Source organism: Pithys albifrons, chromosome 27, assembly GCF_047495875.1.
Source record: "Pithys albifrons albifrons isolate INPA30051 chromosome 27, PitAlb_v1, whole genome shotgun sequence".
NCBI classification, from domain to species: Eukaryota; Metazoa; Chordata; class Aves; order Passeriformes; family Thamnophilidae; genus Pithys; species Pithys albifrons.
This window is the reverse complement of record NC_092484.1, coordinates 2,003,837-2,018,750: the sequence shown is the minus strand read 5'-3', so window position 1 is coordinate 2,018,750 and position 14,914 is coordinate 2,003,837. Positions and strand designations below refer to the sequence as shown.

Below are 14,914 nucleotides of genomic sequence, written 5' to 3'. Positions count from 1 at the left end.
GCACTGAGCCTTTCAAAACATTCTGGAGCAGTTTAGGAGGAAAGATTGTTTTTTTTCTCCTGCTGTCCCTAGTGAAAGGCTAATCCAGCAGTGACAAATCCAGCCTCTAGAAAGAGCATTTCCAATTCAGTGCTCCACCCCACATCTTCCACACATCCCTGAGCTGTTACAGCCCCAGCAGCTCTAAAGAGCAAGGGCCTTTGTACCTCCTACTTCACCAAGGTGCTGTAAGTGTCAGATATATTTAAGAGCATGAAGCATTCAGATACTATGGAAACCAGGGCAAGAGAAAAACCAAAAATAGATGGAAGACGCAAGCTGTTGTAAAGTCTGGAAAAGTCTTGCTGAGGAAGGCTGTGCTTGCTGCAGCTGATCACAGAGTGGGATCCATTTAGAGCTCAAGCATAAAATATCCTCTCTCCACTCTCTCCATAGTTTGTCATTTTTCTCTGCGGATATTCTTTAACTTCCCCTCTATTTAACAGGCCTCCTAATTAGCAGTTCCTTTGAATGATTCACATTCTAGTGTGCCCTTCCCATGACCTGGAGCTGCCTGGCTGCTTCTGTATAGCAGGAGTATTTGGGAATACATCATGAGAAAAAACACTACAGAGCACTCTCCTTCTAAAAGGGAAATCCAACAGCAACCTACAGAGAAGGATGCCTGAAAAAAAGTTGAGGTGGCAGCCTGTGAAACTCTGTGCCTCTCCTTCTCATAATGCAAACACCTGTGTTGTGCATAGTCAACCTCTACAGACAAACCAATTGCTGAAGTAGAATAATCCTCAAAGAAAAACCAGAATAGCATGAGGAGGAAACACAGAGGATGCCAAATGAGGTACACAAACCATCTTACTCAATAGTCAGCCAAATGGAAGTCAGTAACAGATGGAGACCAGTCAAAGTACTCCGCAAAGTAGACAGAAGCCATCTAGCCCTGGAAAGGTGGGTTGTGGTCATGTCATGTCCCTCACCACAGACCTCAAGTCTGCTTGAGACCAGAGGTGTTGAAGTCTCACTTCACAGGTGCTTATTACAAGCTCCTTATTGATAATAGGAGTCTGTTCTTGTCAGCATGGCCACCACCTCAGTAAGGAAGCCCCAACAACGTGAGGAAAAAGGCCCCAGATGAGAATCCTTGTCTTTATACATCAGTGCATCCAAGGAAAAATAAACAGATGGAAGGTGTCCAAGATTCTTCATCTTATAATTTCTTGACAGCAGCATCAATCTTGGGAATGATCTCCAGCTTGTTCCACTGTTCTGTGGACAGGGCAATCCCTAGAAACAGCAGCAGGAGAGGCTTCAGAGGGGTAAGCATGAAGTAGCACAGCTGACTGACTCCTTCAGACTGGCTAGAGAAGGGAGAGCTGGAATCTGAGGCAGGGGCACAGCCCAGAAAGAGAAGCAGCCTTCTAAGCATAGCAGTTGTGCCAGCACTTCAGCAGGAAGTACTCAGTGCTATCACACAAGCACCACCTGAGAGAACCAGCTCAAATTGCCTTTCACTAGTCCCATAGGCCCTTGTGGGCTATTCTCTAGTACAAATTCCCACTCACATGAGCTGGGAAGAAATTCTAGGAGAACTTCACTCCACCCAGCAGTTGACACCATCCTTTGAACTGCCCAAAGGAAATAATGCCAACTCTACCTCTGTTTAGTGTGCCTTAAACAATAAAGAACTGGATTCTTGAGATTCAGCAGAAATAAGGTCTTGATGTCCTGTCCCTCTCCCTTACAAAACAGACACTGTAGTGAAATTGCTATGTGGGTTTCCAGTCAGATATTGTCAGCTTGGTCCTTGTGGCTTTGTTAAGAATCACATTAAAGAACTTGGGCCCAAGGTTTATTAAATTATCTAGATAAAGATCAGGGGTCAAGAACTCTTTAGAAAAACAGCAGAGGTGGTATTTTCTTCATGATCTCTCTTTTAACTGACAGATCTTCTGTCTCAAATCGTGGGTGTGACTGGCACGGCCCTTCCAAGGGGGCAGACAAGCTGTACCTTTCCTCTCCAGTTTCAAACCACCCTCCTTGTCAGCATAGCACTCCCTGTTCATCCACAGGGACCTTCCCCTCGAAGCAGGACACTGACACAACGTGGTGACAGAGCCTGCGTTAGACCCAGCCCTGCAAGGAGCTGCCCCTCCACCCTTAGGGCCTGGTGGGTCACCCAGTGTGACAGAGGGCTGTGATGGGACAGGGGGTAACACAGACCACTCAGCTACAAAGCCACTGTTAGTTAGAGGAGGTAGAAGGGAGGGCTGTATAAAGACAATACATTCCTAGAGCAGCTCTTTGCCCTCTGTATCCACTTTCCTCTTCACTGCCTTGTCCTAGAGGTTTTTCCCATCACCTTTGAAGGTTTGGCCTTTGTTTTTCAAGCTTTTCTCTGACTTAGAAGGCATTTCTTTCTTTTCTAGGAAGAGACATCACCAGTTTGAACAGTCCCCAGGAGCCAGAGGCCTTTTCCCAAGCCCCACCTCAGCCTCCAAACGAGGCTGCGAGGGAGCGGAGACGGGCGAGCGCAGGAACAGATGGAGATGAGGATGCAAGGCTTGTAATTTGAATAAATAGTTTAGTGTTCAAATGGTCACTTGGTAGTGACAGTGGCATAACAACCTCCATGAGCACACAGTGTTTTTCACAGTATCAAAGCTCTCTTGCATAGAAACTTTAATTGCTTCACATCAGCACAAACCCTTTGAATAAACAGGAATTTGCTCACCTCAGGGTGCTGGAATCATGCTTGGGATCTGTAAATGTTTTCTGTCATACTGTTTTACTTTTGACTGTACAAAAGGGATGAAGCTTTTATAAACACATGCATTTTCTCCCTTTCTGTAAAGGGATCTATTCCTCCAAATAATGCAAGGAGATTCCATTTTGTTGAGCTTCCATCAGCAAATAGTTCTCTGACAAATCTGTCCATCAAACCTACTCACTCACTTTATTTTTCCAAGGGAAAAAGAGACAAACAAATAAGAAAATGAAAAAATGTTAAAATACTTAAATATTATTACATTTATAGTCAAAAATATGTAAATCAACTGCACTGAATTTTCTATTAGCTTTTAAATATTCACCTCAATATACATTTGTTCTTTAGGGCACACAAGAGATAAATAATTGAGTTAACATTGCTAGATAAATCAAATCTTTTTCCTGAGCTGCAAATATTCCAGATTATAACCTTGAAGTTGCTATGCAATAACTACAAATGGAAACTAAACAGATCAAAGTGAGCAAGCAGGAGCCCACCCTTGAGTACCCAGAGGCCTAATTTACTGAGACACAGTAGCAGCTTCATCATTTCAGATCAGTGAGTCAAGACTAAATGCCTCTGAAATGTAAAACCCAGCTTGGCCACAGGGTGCAGGAGAAGCCTGGGATTTGGGCTTGTGCTATGAACAACATGACAGTGCAAGATTTAAAACAAACAAAACACCCTCAAAACCAAGCCCCACAACAATTTTGGGCAGCTGTGGTTTTGAATGTCAGAATAGATTGTGGTGACTCTTTCAGCCACAGTCAGTGAGATACCTAATTCCATGTTGGCTCCAGGACCTTCTCTGCACTGAGTGCAAGAGTGGAGTTCAGATTGCACAGCAGTACTTATCTCCTAACAATAAACCAACCTCTCTTATTTGGGAGATGAACTACAAGAGTCCAAACTACTTGCATAAAATCCCCACTAGTGCTCATGCAGGTGGGAGTGGACAGAAGGCATTAACAGCTTCAGTTAAACCCTCTTGGAAAACCATTTTTTAGTGAGCTGCAGACTTTGGTAGCACCAGGAGAACAGGTAAAGTCAGATAAATAGTAAAAAAAATGCTTTTCTGGCTATAAGCATCAACTGCTAGCCACTTGTGTGTATGTGGACATACAATTTCCATGCTCTTCCTTACAGGCCAGGCAAACTCCTCACAAGAGGAGGAGAGGTAAGAATAAGGGCAACAAGAATCAGCTACACAGAGCTCTTTGCAATGTTGTGGGGAACTTTTATTTTATCAGAATGCCTGTTGTATTTCTGCCTTTGTGTGTTGTGTTGGTGTGGATCAGCACCAGCATCTCTCTGCAAGCTTCTCTGTCAACTTATCAAAGAAAACAACAACGTGGAAATGGCAATGTGGGACCAAGTTCAATCCCAGAATGGACACTGTGTTCCAGCTATGAGGAAGCTGGAATTTTACTATCTCAGATTTCAGCATCTATGTTTCAGTGCACATGCACTTTGATCAAAAGCAAGAACTCTTTATCTGTCATAAAAACTGCTTCCTAAGGCAGCCAGCCAGAGATACACAAAACGCATCCAAAAGGATTATGGAATTAATTAACCTTGTGTGGGAGAGAGCAATGTACTGTCCCAACTGCCCTTCAGGTTTTAAACTCTCATTAATCTTATCCATCTTTCTTTTAGGTTGTTGGCACTGCATCAGGAGTGTTTGCAGGTCATTGTTGAGATCACATGGAGCTAAAAGTGTTTTCTTTAGTGCTACAGCCTTGACAGGGACACAACTGCAACCACACTGGGTTGCCTTGGTGGAAGTTTTTCACTCTGACCTTCTCATCTGGAAGACTAAGGGTTGACAGACTCCACTGCAAGGAAGAATGTTCCAGGCCTGTTCTGTTCACTCTTGCCCACTACTGGCAAATTTTGTGTGCATCAATTCAAAGCTGCAGCAAGATTGCTAATAATTTTTTCTGTTTTTCTCAGCAAAGTAAGGAGTGAATTGTTAGGAGGAAGGAACACCACCTTCCAAAGTTTAACACACCAGAAATGTATGATGCAGCTGGAGGACTCAAACTACTTCCAGATATTCAGAACCTACAGAGTCCTTCAGACAACCACTGTACCATGTATGTCCTAAACCTGCCCAGCCCTGAGCATGGCACAGCATAGGCAGTGTCTAAGGGCAGAGCATAAAAGCCAGTGGAAAACAACCAAGGTTTGTCTTCCAGGCACTCCAGCAACTTCTGAAGTCATTATAAATTCATTTGGCAAAGGAGTGTCATCAACAGTTCATGCATGCAGGGAGACATATTTCAAATAAGCACTGAGCACATCAGAAAAAGGCAGGTTTCCCTGTAGGGCTGATATTTCAGGAGTGCTTGGCACCATGCCAGCTGCTGCTATGATGGGGAGCCGCTGACACCAGCATCTGTCCTGGAAAAGACAAGACCTTTTAAAGAACAAGTTGCTACATATTTAAAGTAGCAGAAAGCACATCATGGGGTAAGGGTTCTCCAAGAAGGAGACCATGGGGAAGCAAACAAAGGTGCCTGAAAATCAGTGCTTTGGTGCCCATCCAAAGGCCAAGGCCAGTGACTGGTCACAACAACCCCTTTTCTAACAAGCAGGTGCACAGCAGCTGTGTGCAGACAAGAATGCCCAGCTTGAATTTTCCTTCCATACCCAAGGGGTACACCTTCATTCAAACCCACTATAGCTTTTCAGCCCCTATAAAATATGCTATTTTAATTACAAGTAGTAGTTTAAATAAATAAAAAAAAGGTAGTCACTGTGGTTTGTGAAGAGACCTCATGTACACAGAATAGAATACAGGAAGGACACAAACTTTGCTGGGTTATCTTCCAGAACTACAACTAGACTAGGACTTGTAGTCAGTACCCTGATATATTTTCAAGGTCTGGGCTGCTCTTGCTCTTCTTACTGATGCAACCAGCTTGTTTAAGTACAGAGAACAGTGCAGAACACAATCCTGCAGCAGTTGGGACTACAGAACACCCCTCAAAAATCAAGCAAGAGTTTAGCACAGAATGGTGGCAGCTGTGAGCTGTTCAAGGACCATAAACTCCCAGAGTAACCAAGTACACAGCAAAACACATCCTGCAACAGAGACAGGAGAGAACCTGTCCTGGCAAGAACCTTAATACCAGAAACCCATCTTAATAATCTTTCCTCATCCTGGCAGGAGTCAGGATCACTCACAGAGCACCTCCTAAAAGGGGATGAGTTACTGCAGTCTAAACAAAATGCAAGAAGGTGCTTGTTTGCTTGCTCAGCACACCTCCCTAAAGCCAGGCAGTGAACTTAAGGAAGAGGTACCATAAGGAAACATGCTAATTGCATTCACTTTAATTTGCATGTGCACTCTTTTTCTTTTAAACAACTGCTCCGAGTCTTTGTCTGTGGGCAAAGATAACACATCACTCTGTGGCTTCAGCTTCCAAGCTGGCTGTATGACACATGTCCATGAAGGTGCTGGACTTTGTTTTACACTCATAGAAGCTGCTCAGAATCAAACTGCAGGAATTGCTGGAGTCTCTGAGCCTCTCACCAAAATGCCAAGGAAAACAGACATGGTGCAAGTCAGGGGAAGAAGGTGAAGAAAAGCACTTAAAAGGTGCACAGGAGTTAAAATTTCATTTTCTTTATGCCTTCCTCCCCTCTATACAGTAGCAAAGAGGAGAAAGAGGAAGAGAAACAGCAGGGTTCAATGGAAGGCAGAAGGTTCCTGATGGGCTCACCGATGGCTCAGTGCTGCTGGGTGGATGAGGACTTGTTGCTTCACTGCTGCTTGGTTTTAAGGGATAATCTCTGTATCATCTTGTAAAGGAGACCAAAGTGCTGGAAAAAGAAGGAAAAGAATTAACCATGGCTGTTCTAAACAGGCAGAAAACTCAGTAGAAGACTTAAAACAATACCCATGTGCAAATGCAGTACCTTGTTTGAATCATCCACTAGCACTCTCACCCTGCAGATGGAGTGGGATTGGATGAATTATGACAACAAAGCCAGTTACTTCAAGTTGTACAGGAAGGGATGGCTTACAGAAGTGTTTGTGCAGGTCTGTGAGTTATGCATGTCCTGGACTACAAGAAACAGCTCTAAAAAACCAGTTTTGCACTTGAATGGCAAGAGACTGCCTTCAGCACAGCCACTTGAAATACTCCAAGACATACATCACAACAGCCTGCCATTCTGGGTAACTGCTTTGAGAGTGGGATGCTGTTATTGTTCCAGCTTTAGTGCAGGGACTGTGTGAACATCAGTTACTGCAGCTAACATGATTTCTAAGGAAAATAATCCATCTGTCTCCTGCTTCTCTTCTCTTACCTGCACTGCAACATAGGCAACGCCCAGGTAGGCTGCAATACAGACAGCAAGGAGCAGGTCAAAGATCGCTGGCTTGACCCTGTCATAAGGAAAGAACACATGAAATTGCTACAGCAGTTGCTGCCATGGAGTGAGACAACAGCCCAACACACCCAAGGGAATTCCATACCTGTATGCATTCATCACCTGTTTCAGCTGGTCATAGAACACAAACTCGGGATCCCTGTGCAAAGAAGTTTTTCAGATTCTGTTACACTCCTTGCAGTAAGGACAGCCCAGACCTGCCCCCAGGAACTCCACCCAACCAGAGACAGAGAAGCATGACCACCTCAAATACTGATTTAGAGCTGATTTTAATCATCAGGTCTTCCTTTTCCCAAAGCAAAGCCTAAGGGCACAATTCAGAGCACATTCTGTTCACTGTCTCCAAGAGGCACATGAAGGATTCCTCCCTGTGTTTGGTAAAACTCCTTCAGCCCAAGCAGGTAAGAGAGGGTGGAAGCTGCCTTTCTGCAATTAACCAAAGCTGTCTAGGGGACCTCAGTCTTTTCCTGTACTCAGATTGGGAACAGTGGAACTAAAACAGTGAAAAAACAAGCTCTTCAGGCAGAGGGAGCTGTTGAGCCTTTACTGTACTGTGAGGAATGGTAAAGAGCTTTCTCTGGGAGAACAGAGAGCATGAACCAAAACTGACAGAAGAGCAGAAAACACCAATCCCTTCCAGCTACATGCCAAGAAACCAGAAAAGCTGTAGCTCAGAGATAAAATTCTTTAGAGGGGAAAGCCAGTTTGCATGCCCTGGCTGGTTCTTTCATCTCTTTTCTTACCGTTTGTCTGCCTTTACATGATGCTGCTTGACATCCTTCAGGTAGCGTCCCATGTAATATTCTAAGGTGTTGAGGAAGGTGCTGTCTTTATCAATCAGCTGGGCAGCCCTGGGCTGACTGCTCAGCCAGTCCATCACTGACTCCAGTTGCTCCTGCTGGATTTGCTGCAGAAAAATACCACCCAATAAAGAGAGTCAACCACATACGTGCTGAGACAAGACTTCTCCCAGACTCCAGACTCTTTCTTCCCACAGGTTACCAAACCACACTGTGCTCACCATCTGATCTGTGAAGATCTGCATATCTGCAGGTGCTCCCTGCAAGGGAAAACAAAAATAAATCAACCCAGGGTATTGGTGAGAGCAAGCTTGGTTAGTCAGGACAAGTCTGGCCAGCATTGCATGGGGGGCAGTTCTTACTTTGTCTGTTAAATTGTAGATGACTCTTGTCAAAGCTTCAGCAATGATCCTAGTATTCCTGATCAGTGCTTTAGTGTCTATTCGTGCCCTAAAGAAAAAGAGGGGATTATGGACTTGCCAACAGCATCAGCTTCCTCCAGAAACAACCCTTTTTACTGCATCAAGCAAGACCCAAATCCAGAGCCCAGCTCCCAGTGTTTCTGTCACTTGTCCCGACCATCAGGCCAACACCAGCAGTGGTGAGGCCAGTTTGGGTGTGTGGGCTGGATTCCAACTGCAGCCTTCCTTGCCCAGGCCCCCCACCTCCTGTCCATGATGCTGTTGCGCAGACTGTCCCGGTGGCTCTCCAGGTGGGAGATGGTGAATGCCGGCAGGCGCCGGATGGCAAACCGCTCGTGCTCCCACGCCAGCATGTCCTCAGCCAAGTTAATCTTCTTGTGCACCATGGAAAACTTCACCTCTGGGAACTGGCTGGCAACAACCTGAGGGAAAGGACAAGCCATACAGGGGTGTCATGCTGCCCACTGCATTGTCCCATTGTGCACTGCCCTGTCTACCTTAGACCCACTTCTCTGTGTTCCAGAAGGCAAATACACTTCCATCTGTAAGGGGCAGTTACTGCCATTATAAAGCTGGTTTCAGTGTTTTAACATCACTACAGGCCACAAGGAAGTGCAGTGGAAAATGCAGCAGATCTACTCTGCTCCATTTGGGACTGTGACACAAGGATTTGTCTGCCACTTCAAATCTAGTGACCATAAACAATACATGAAATATTTCAATGGCAAACCATTTCTTTACATCTGCCTCGCTCTCTTGAAGAGCTGCAGCTCCCCATATTAAGACCCAAGTTCCCATGTACCTAAAAAATGCTTTTCATTACCATTTCCAGTTCTCTCAGAAATGCATGCTGCAAGGTCCCCTCCTTGGGAGGCTTTGAGACATGGAGATGAAGGCTATTCCCTCTGCCCAGAGTATCAAGGCAGAGAACAAATGCTACGTTGTCCTGCAGCAGGCTGGAATCTGGAAGAGAAAAATCCAAACCTTTATTACTATGATTCCCATCCCAGAAAAGCAAGGCTCACATAAGGAGATTGTCACAGGAGGACTGACAATTAATAACAGGCATTTAACACAACTGTATTAATACAGAACTTGCCACAGAACATGCTGGAATGTCAGCCCCTTACTCACCAGTGTGGTCCAGATTGTCTTCCAGCCACCGCTTAGTTCCTTGATAATTAAACTTGCCACCTCCAGATGCAAAGAACAGCAAGTTATACCTGCCCATCAAAGAAGCCAGAAAAGTGTTAACACGCTGCATTCCAAGAATTCCTTTACTCAGCCTTGGAGGGCTGGTGAAATCACAACTGCTAGCACCTGACAACCAGGGCAAACTGCCCATTAACAAACACTTCCTATATGCCACACAGGCAGGTAACAGCAGGACAGAGTAAAAGGGGGAAGTTCCCAGTGCTTGAGGATGGAATCTACTTCCCACATCATTCCCTCCACTTGTTCCCAAGCTTGGGAAGAGCCACAGCAAAAAGAACAAAGGAAAGAGCTTGGCCAGCTGTACTCAGAGGGAAACAGAGCAAAGTGAAGGACTGTTTGTTACACCCTGCAGGTCTGGAGCAAAAGCCCATCTCATCTGTTCTCAGCCACACACATTTAAGCACAAACAGGGCAGTTTCTTACCCAGCATGGGTACGTCTGTAGGTGTAGAGCCGGGAGAACAGCCTGGCCAGTTCCAGCAGCACTGAGATGCCACTGCCATTGGAGTCAGCACCGTGTGACAGCCACTGCAGGACAAAGTGGGACAGAGACAAGGTGACAAACCTACACATGTACCAGAACAGCTCCAAGACAGCACTTCACCATGGTCCACTTGTAACTGCCCCACATCCTTAAGGCCAAGAAAAGACACATGGGCAGAGGCCATATGGGAAAAAAGGCAGGAAAAAAGAGCTGCAGGAAGGAAGAATACTCACTGGAGCCACTCCAAAAGAATCATAGTGGGCAACTATCACAACAGTGGGCAGGTCTTCTCCACCCAGCCCTGTTAGCCTTCCCTGCAGTGGAAAGAGAGCAGTGTCACTCCACATCACCTCCTGTTTGCCCGTACAAAGACAGACCCCCCTACACAACTGCTGAGCCTGCCATGGCCTCAGTTTGAGGACTCCAGATACTTACTTGGCCAAGACTCCCCCAACTTGCCCTATCACTCCAAATGTCTGAGGAATTCCCAATAAAAGAAGTCATCTCACTAGTTCTGCCAGTTTGAATCCATATACAACTCACCTCCACGCTGGGTATAAGCCAGTCATTGATAGCTTTGCTTTGGGCCCCACTGGTCACCATCTGGAAGCCATTGGCAGTTGCTGTGTGCAGCAGAACTAGAACAAAAGAAACCTCAAAATGCAACATACACCTGGGGGAGTTTCATGTCTTTATTTCCCTTGCTAACTGCACTTTGGAGAGAATAGCTTTAAACCACTGTGTCTATGCAATGACACAGAATCTTGGTGACCATGCATCTTCATTTTGTCCTAAAACAAAACCTTCTCTCCAGCAGGCCTAAATTTAACCATAAGCAGCAGTTCAATAAGACAGTCAAGTTATTTACAGGGAGATACATGGAAGCACCAAACCAAGTTGTGGTCAGACAAAAAGCTTCAGCTTCTACCAACACACCATCATCACTTAACATCTTCAGTGCTGTTTTTAACCTAGTTTTGATTTATATCTTACTTGCAACAGTGTGAAGCTGAGAACTTCACACAACTATTTCCAAATAGAGTCAAGTAATACTCTCCTACACTGGATTTGTCTTCCACTGACTCTCAATACACTTTGACAAGGACAGAATAAACATGACCACAACAGAACACTGGTTCATGCTGCATATGAGAGAGCAGACTGCACCCAGGCCTGTCTTCCTCAAACTTTTCCCCTACTTGTTAGAACTCACCTTCTGCAGCTGAGGCAGAACCCTGTGATGCAGAAGCAGCCCGTGTTTGTTCATAGATAGACAGCAGCTCTTCATCTTCCACTGCAAAGTAGACTGGCACAATGGTTTCCATAGCAAGCATTTCTGGCTCTATCTCCATGAATTGCTGAGGATTTAAGTGAGACACAAACTTAGCATCTGCTAAACAGGAAAGAGGGCAGGAAAATATTAACAACCAAAGTAGGTAAGTTTGAAAATCAAAATATGATCTGCTGTGCATTACAACAGCAGCTTCCAGTCCTGCAGCAACCCACACCTCTCCCAAATAAAGAGAAAGCAAGCTTTTTTTTTTACCCTTACAACATCCTGTGGGACAGAAGAGATAGATTGTGGCAAGATGATCACCACAGCCCCAGCTGACTGGCGGAGAGCCTTCTGGTACTGCTCGTAGGAGAAATCCACCAGCCGCATCATGACGCAGCGGCGGCTCAGGACGTCCGCCTCGACCGTGCGCGCCTCGGTGTTGAGCACGGCGCTCCTGGTGCCTGGCAGCAGAGAACAGCAACACGGGGCTTGTCAGTCATTTCATCACAGCCCCTCTGCTCCAGCCCAGCTCCTTCTCAGAACAGCCCTGCTGACAGTTTGATGAACTTCAGAGCAGCCAGGCCTGGAAAAAGACAAGTTTGCCTCTTCCCCCTTGCCCGGGAAGGAGCAGAGAGCTGTGGGTTTTCCGCGCATCCATCACAGCGACACCTTTGTGGCCACGTCCTGCCAGACTCCCCTTATTCCAGCACTAGACAGCCTCACCCACCTCCCATCTGCCTCCTCAACACAACCACACAGGCTGTTTGCTCACCTGCACCTGATACCTGCAGACAGCAACACCTCTGGAGAGAGCCAGGCCTCTCCACAGCCTCCCACACCCCCAGCTGTAGGATCGGCCCTGCCCACAGAGGATGGAGGCCATGCAGAGCCACCCCGTGGAAGGACACCAGGACTCCCTGTGTCACCCAAAGGGCTGCTCTTGCTCACCCACAGGACGGGTCTCTGTAGCTGGGGAGGTGACAAATGAGCAGCCTGCTCCACACTGCTCGCTCTCTGTCCTACTCTCAGTTTCAGCATATCAAATCCCCACATGGAAGTGCAATTCTCTGGGAGAACAGCAGTCTGTAGGTTTGCCAGCAGCTCCTGCATCTCCCAGGGGAGGACCAAAAGGACATCTTGTACAGAGAGGTTCAAATCCATCTCACAGTTCATAATGCTGCAAATTCAGTTTCTTCTTCTGTAACTCTGGCACCTGCATTGAGGATCTCCCACCTTGGGCCCCCACACAGCCAGGGATGGAGCAAGATGCTCCAGAAGGCACCTCAGCCTCTGTCAAAGAAGCTTTAGTTTGGTCTTATCAAAGGCCATAGAATCACCTAAACAAGAAAAATCTGTACTTCCACTGCACAGATCCCTGAGGGCCACACACCCATAAACAGAGTCAAGGCATGATGTGAATTCTCCTCACAGAGCTCTGACAAACAATTATTTATTAACAGCACCCAGTCAGAAAGAAAACAATTCAAAGGGAGGATAAACCCTGCCCCATTTCCAAAAGAATGCTGCTAAAAATAGCAATGTGTGGACCCAAAGTTCTGCTCCTCCAGCACCTAAGCAGAGCAGACACAACAGAATTTTCTGACAGCACAGCAAGATAAGTTGATTTTCTGTAGTTTCTCTACAGAGAGCTGGTTAATCACCACTCATTTAAAGAACTCTATTCTATCAGTATTAGAGGAAGCCCAAGTTTGTTCTTAAATGGCTCTATGACTGATGCAGGGGGAAGAGTTTTTTGTCAGCCAGAAGAGGCTGAGAAGCAACCTGTATTTCTTCATTTTGGCTGGAACAACAAACAGCTTTTATCCTGAAGGGCATCTCAGAACACACAGGGAACAGGAACATCAGCTACCCAAAGTGGGTAGGAAGGAAGGAAAAAAACACACAATCCACCAAGCTAAAAGGATCCAGAAAAAGAAACACCATAAAAAGTTAATTGGAAGAACCTTAAAAACACTGTCAATGTAAGTCTGAAATTCAGGAAGAGTCACTCACAGACAGAGCACATGCCCTGACCTGGAATAAAATAAATGCAGAAGGCTCAGAAACAATCTTTGATTCTGGGTCTGTGAGTGCACGGAGGTGGAGTCTGAGGGTTACAGCACTTCACACAGCAGGGTGTGATTTCTGACTCGGGGAAGGTGTTGCACAATCAGCAGGTTGGGCACAGCAGAATGGAGAAGGCAAAAGTTCATTGTAACACAATGGAGGAACCGTAAAAGGACTGACCCTGAAATGGAGCCACTGGAGCAACAGACCCTGCTGAGAATAAGAAGAGACTTAAGAGCAAAGAAGAGCCAACCTGTCAGTGGAGGAGTCAAAGGCAAGAGAACAACACTGGGCTCATCCCAGAACGCAAGAAGGAGGCAGCTGGACTCCTGGAAACCCAGGATGCTCAGCCACGGACAGGAGCCCGCGGGGTCCTTGGCTTCCTCCAGGTCACCACGATGGAGCTCTCAGCACCCTCCTGGCAGTGCTGGAGATCGGGCAGTGGAACTCAGCCAGTTGGGGCTCTCCTGCGGCCTCCCCCTCGCCTGAGCCTGACGTGGGCCCAGCCGCCACCCCTCAGAGCCCTCCAGAGTCCTTCAGAAACCTCCAGAGCGCTCCTGCGGCCTCCCCCGCGTCTGGGCCTGACCTGGGCCCGGCCGCCGCCCCTCAGAGCCCCCCGAGCCCTCCAGAGCCTCCCGAGCGCTCCTGCGGCCTCTCCTGGGCCGGGCCGCCCTTCACGGGCCGCCCGCGGCTCCTCGGCCTCCCCGCGGCTCCCCCGCGGCTGTCCGGGCTCTTCCCAAGGCCCACCACCCCTGAAGGAACCGCTGCCGTCGGCCCGACCTTCCCGGACTGGCCTCGCCCGCCCGGGCCCCACGCAGTGTCTCACCGTAAGGCTGCCCGCCCAGCTCGTACTGCTGCATGCGGTAGACCGTGAACTCGTGCGCGGCCTCGGCGGCGGGCGGCGGGCCGAGGAGCAGCAGCACGGCGGGCACGAAGAGCAGGACGCTGAGCGGGAGGCACGAGGCCTTGAGCACCGACTCGAGCACCTCGCCCGCCTCCTCCAGCATCGCCGCGGCCCCGGCCCCGCGGCCTGCTCGGCACGCACGGCACGCACGGCCCGCCCCCGCGGCATCACGGGACGTGTAGTTCGCGCCCCGCCGCAAAGGCTCATGGGAGATGTAGTCGCGGCCGGCGCTGCCTTGGCCTGCAGGGGGCGCCAGGCTCTGCGGGGAGCGGCTGCGGGATGGGATGGGATGGGATGGGATGGGATGGGATGGGGTGGGATGGGAGGGGGTGGGATGGGATGGGGTGGGGTGGGGTGGGATGGGATGGGGTGGGATGGGGTGGGGTGGGATGGGATGGGATGGGATGGGGTGGGTGGGGTGGGATGGGATGGGATGGGATGGGATGGGATGGGATGGGATGGGATGGGATGGGATGGGGTGGGGTGGGATGGGATGGGATGGGATGGGGTGGGGTGGGGTGGGGTGGGGTGGGGTGGGGTGGGGTGTGATGGGGTGGGGTGGGATGGGATGGGATGGGATGG

General features: G+C 48.0%; 1 protein-coding gene across 3 annotated transcripts; it reads right to left on the bottom strand.

Moving 5' to 3' along the window:
* Nucleotides 1-2,661: 2,661 nt before the first annotated feature.
* On the bottom strand, nucleotides 2,662-14,477 carry NCLN (nicalin). 3 transcript variants are annotated; one of them, XM_071578092.1, is made up of 16 exons: nucleotides 14,255-14,477; nucleotides 11,632-11,822; nucleotides 11,299-11,443; nucleotides 10,629-10,723; nucleotides 10,319-10,399; nucleotides 10,026-10,129; nucleotides 9,522-9,610; nucleotides 9,211-9,350; nucleotides 8,631-8,809; nucleotides 8,328-8,415; nucleotides 8,187-8,225; nucleotides 7,909-8,072; nucleotides 7,251-7,304; nucleotides 7,082-7,160; nucleotides 6,493-6,592; nucleotides 2,662-5,167 (listed from the first exon to the last, which is right to left on the bottom strand). In XM_071578092.1, the coding sequence occupies exons 1-15, from the start codon at nucleotides 14,433-14,435 to the stop codon at nucleotides 6,533-6,535; spliced, it is 1,689 nt and encodes a 562-aa protein (XP_071434193.1). In that variant the 5' UTR covers nucleotides 14,436-14,477; the 3' UTR covers nucleotides 2,662-5,167; nucleotides 6,493-6,532. The 3 variants fall into 3 exon arrangements, with proteins under 3 accessions (XP_071434193.1, XP_071434194.1, XP_071434195.1); XM_071578093.1 differs by having other exon boundaries at nucleotides 2,662-5,162; XM_071578094.1 differs by having other exon boundaries at nucleotides 2,662-2,948.
* Between the last annotated feature and the right edge of the window lie 437 nt (nucleotides 14,478-14,914).

Coding starts and splice junctions, on each gene's coding strand:
- NCLN (XM_071578092.1), bottom strand. CDS start 14,435: ATGCTGGAGGAGGCGGGCGAGGTGCTCGAGTCGGTGCTCAAGGCCTCG. Junction 9,611..10,025: donor TACAGACGTACCCATGCTGG/GTAAGAAACTGC, acceptor TTTGATGGGCAG/GTATAACTTGCTGTTCTTTG. Junction 8,226..8,327: donor TCTACAATTTAACAGACAAA/GTAAGAACTGCC, acceptor TTTCCCTTGCAG/GGAGCACCTGCAGATATGCA.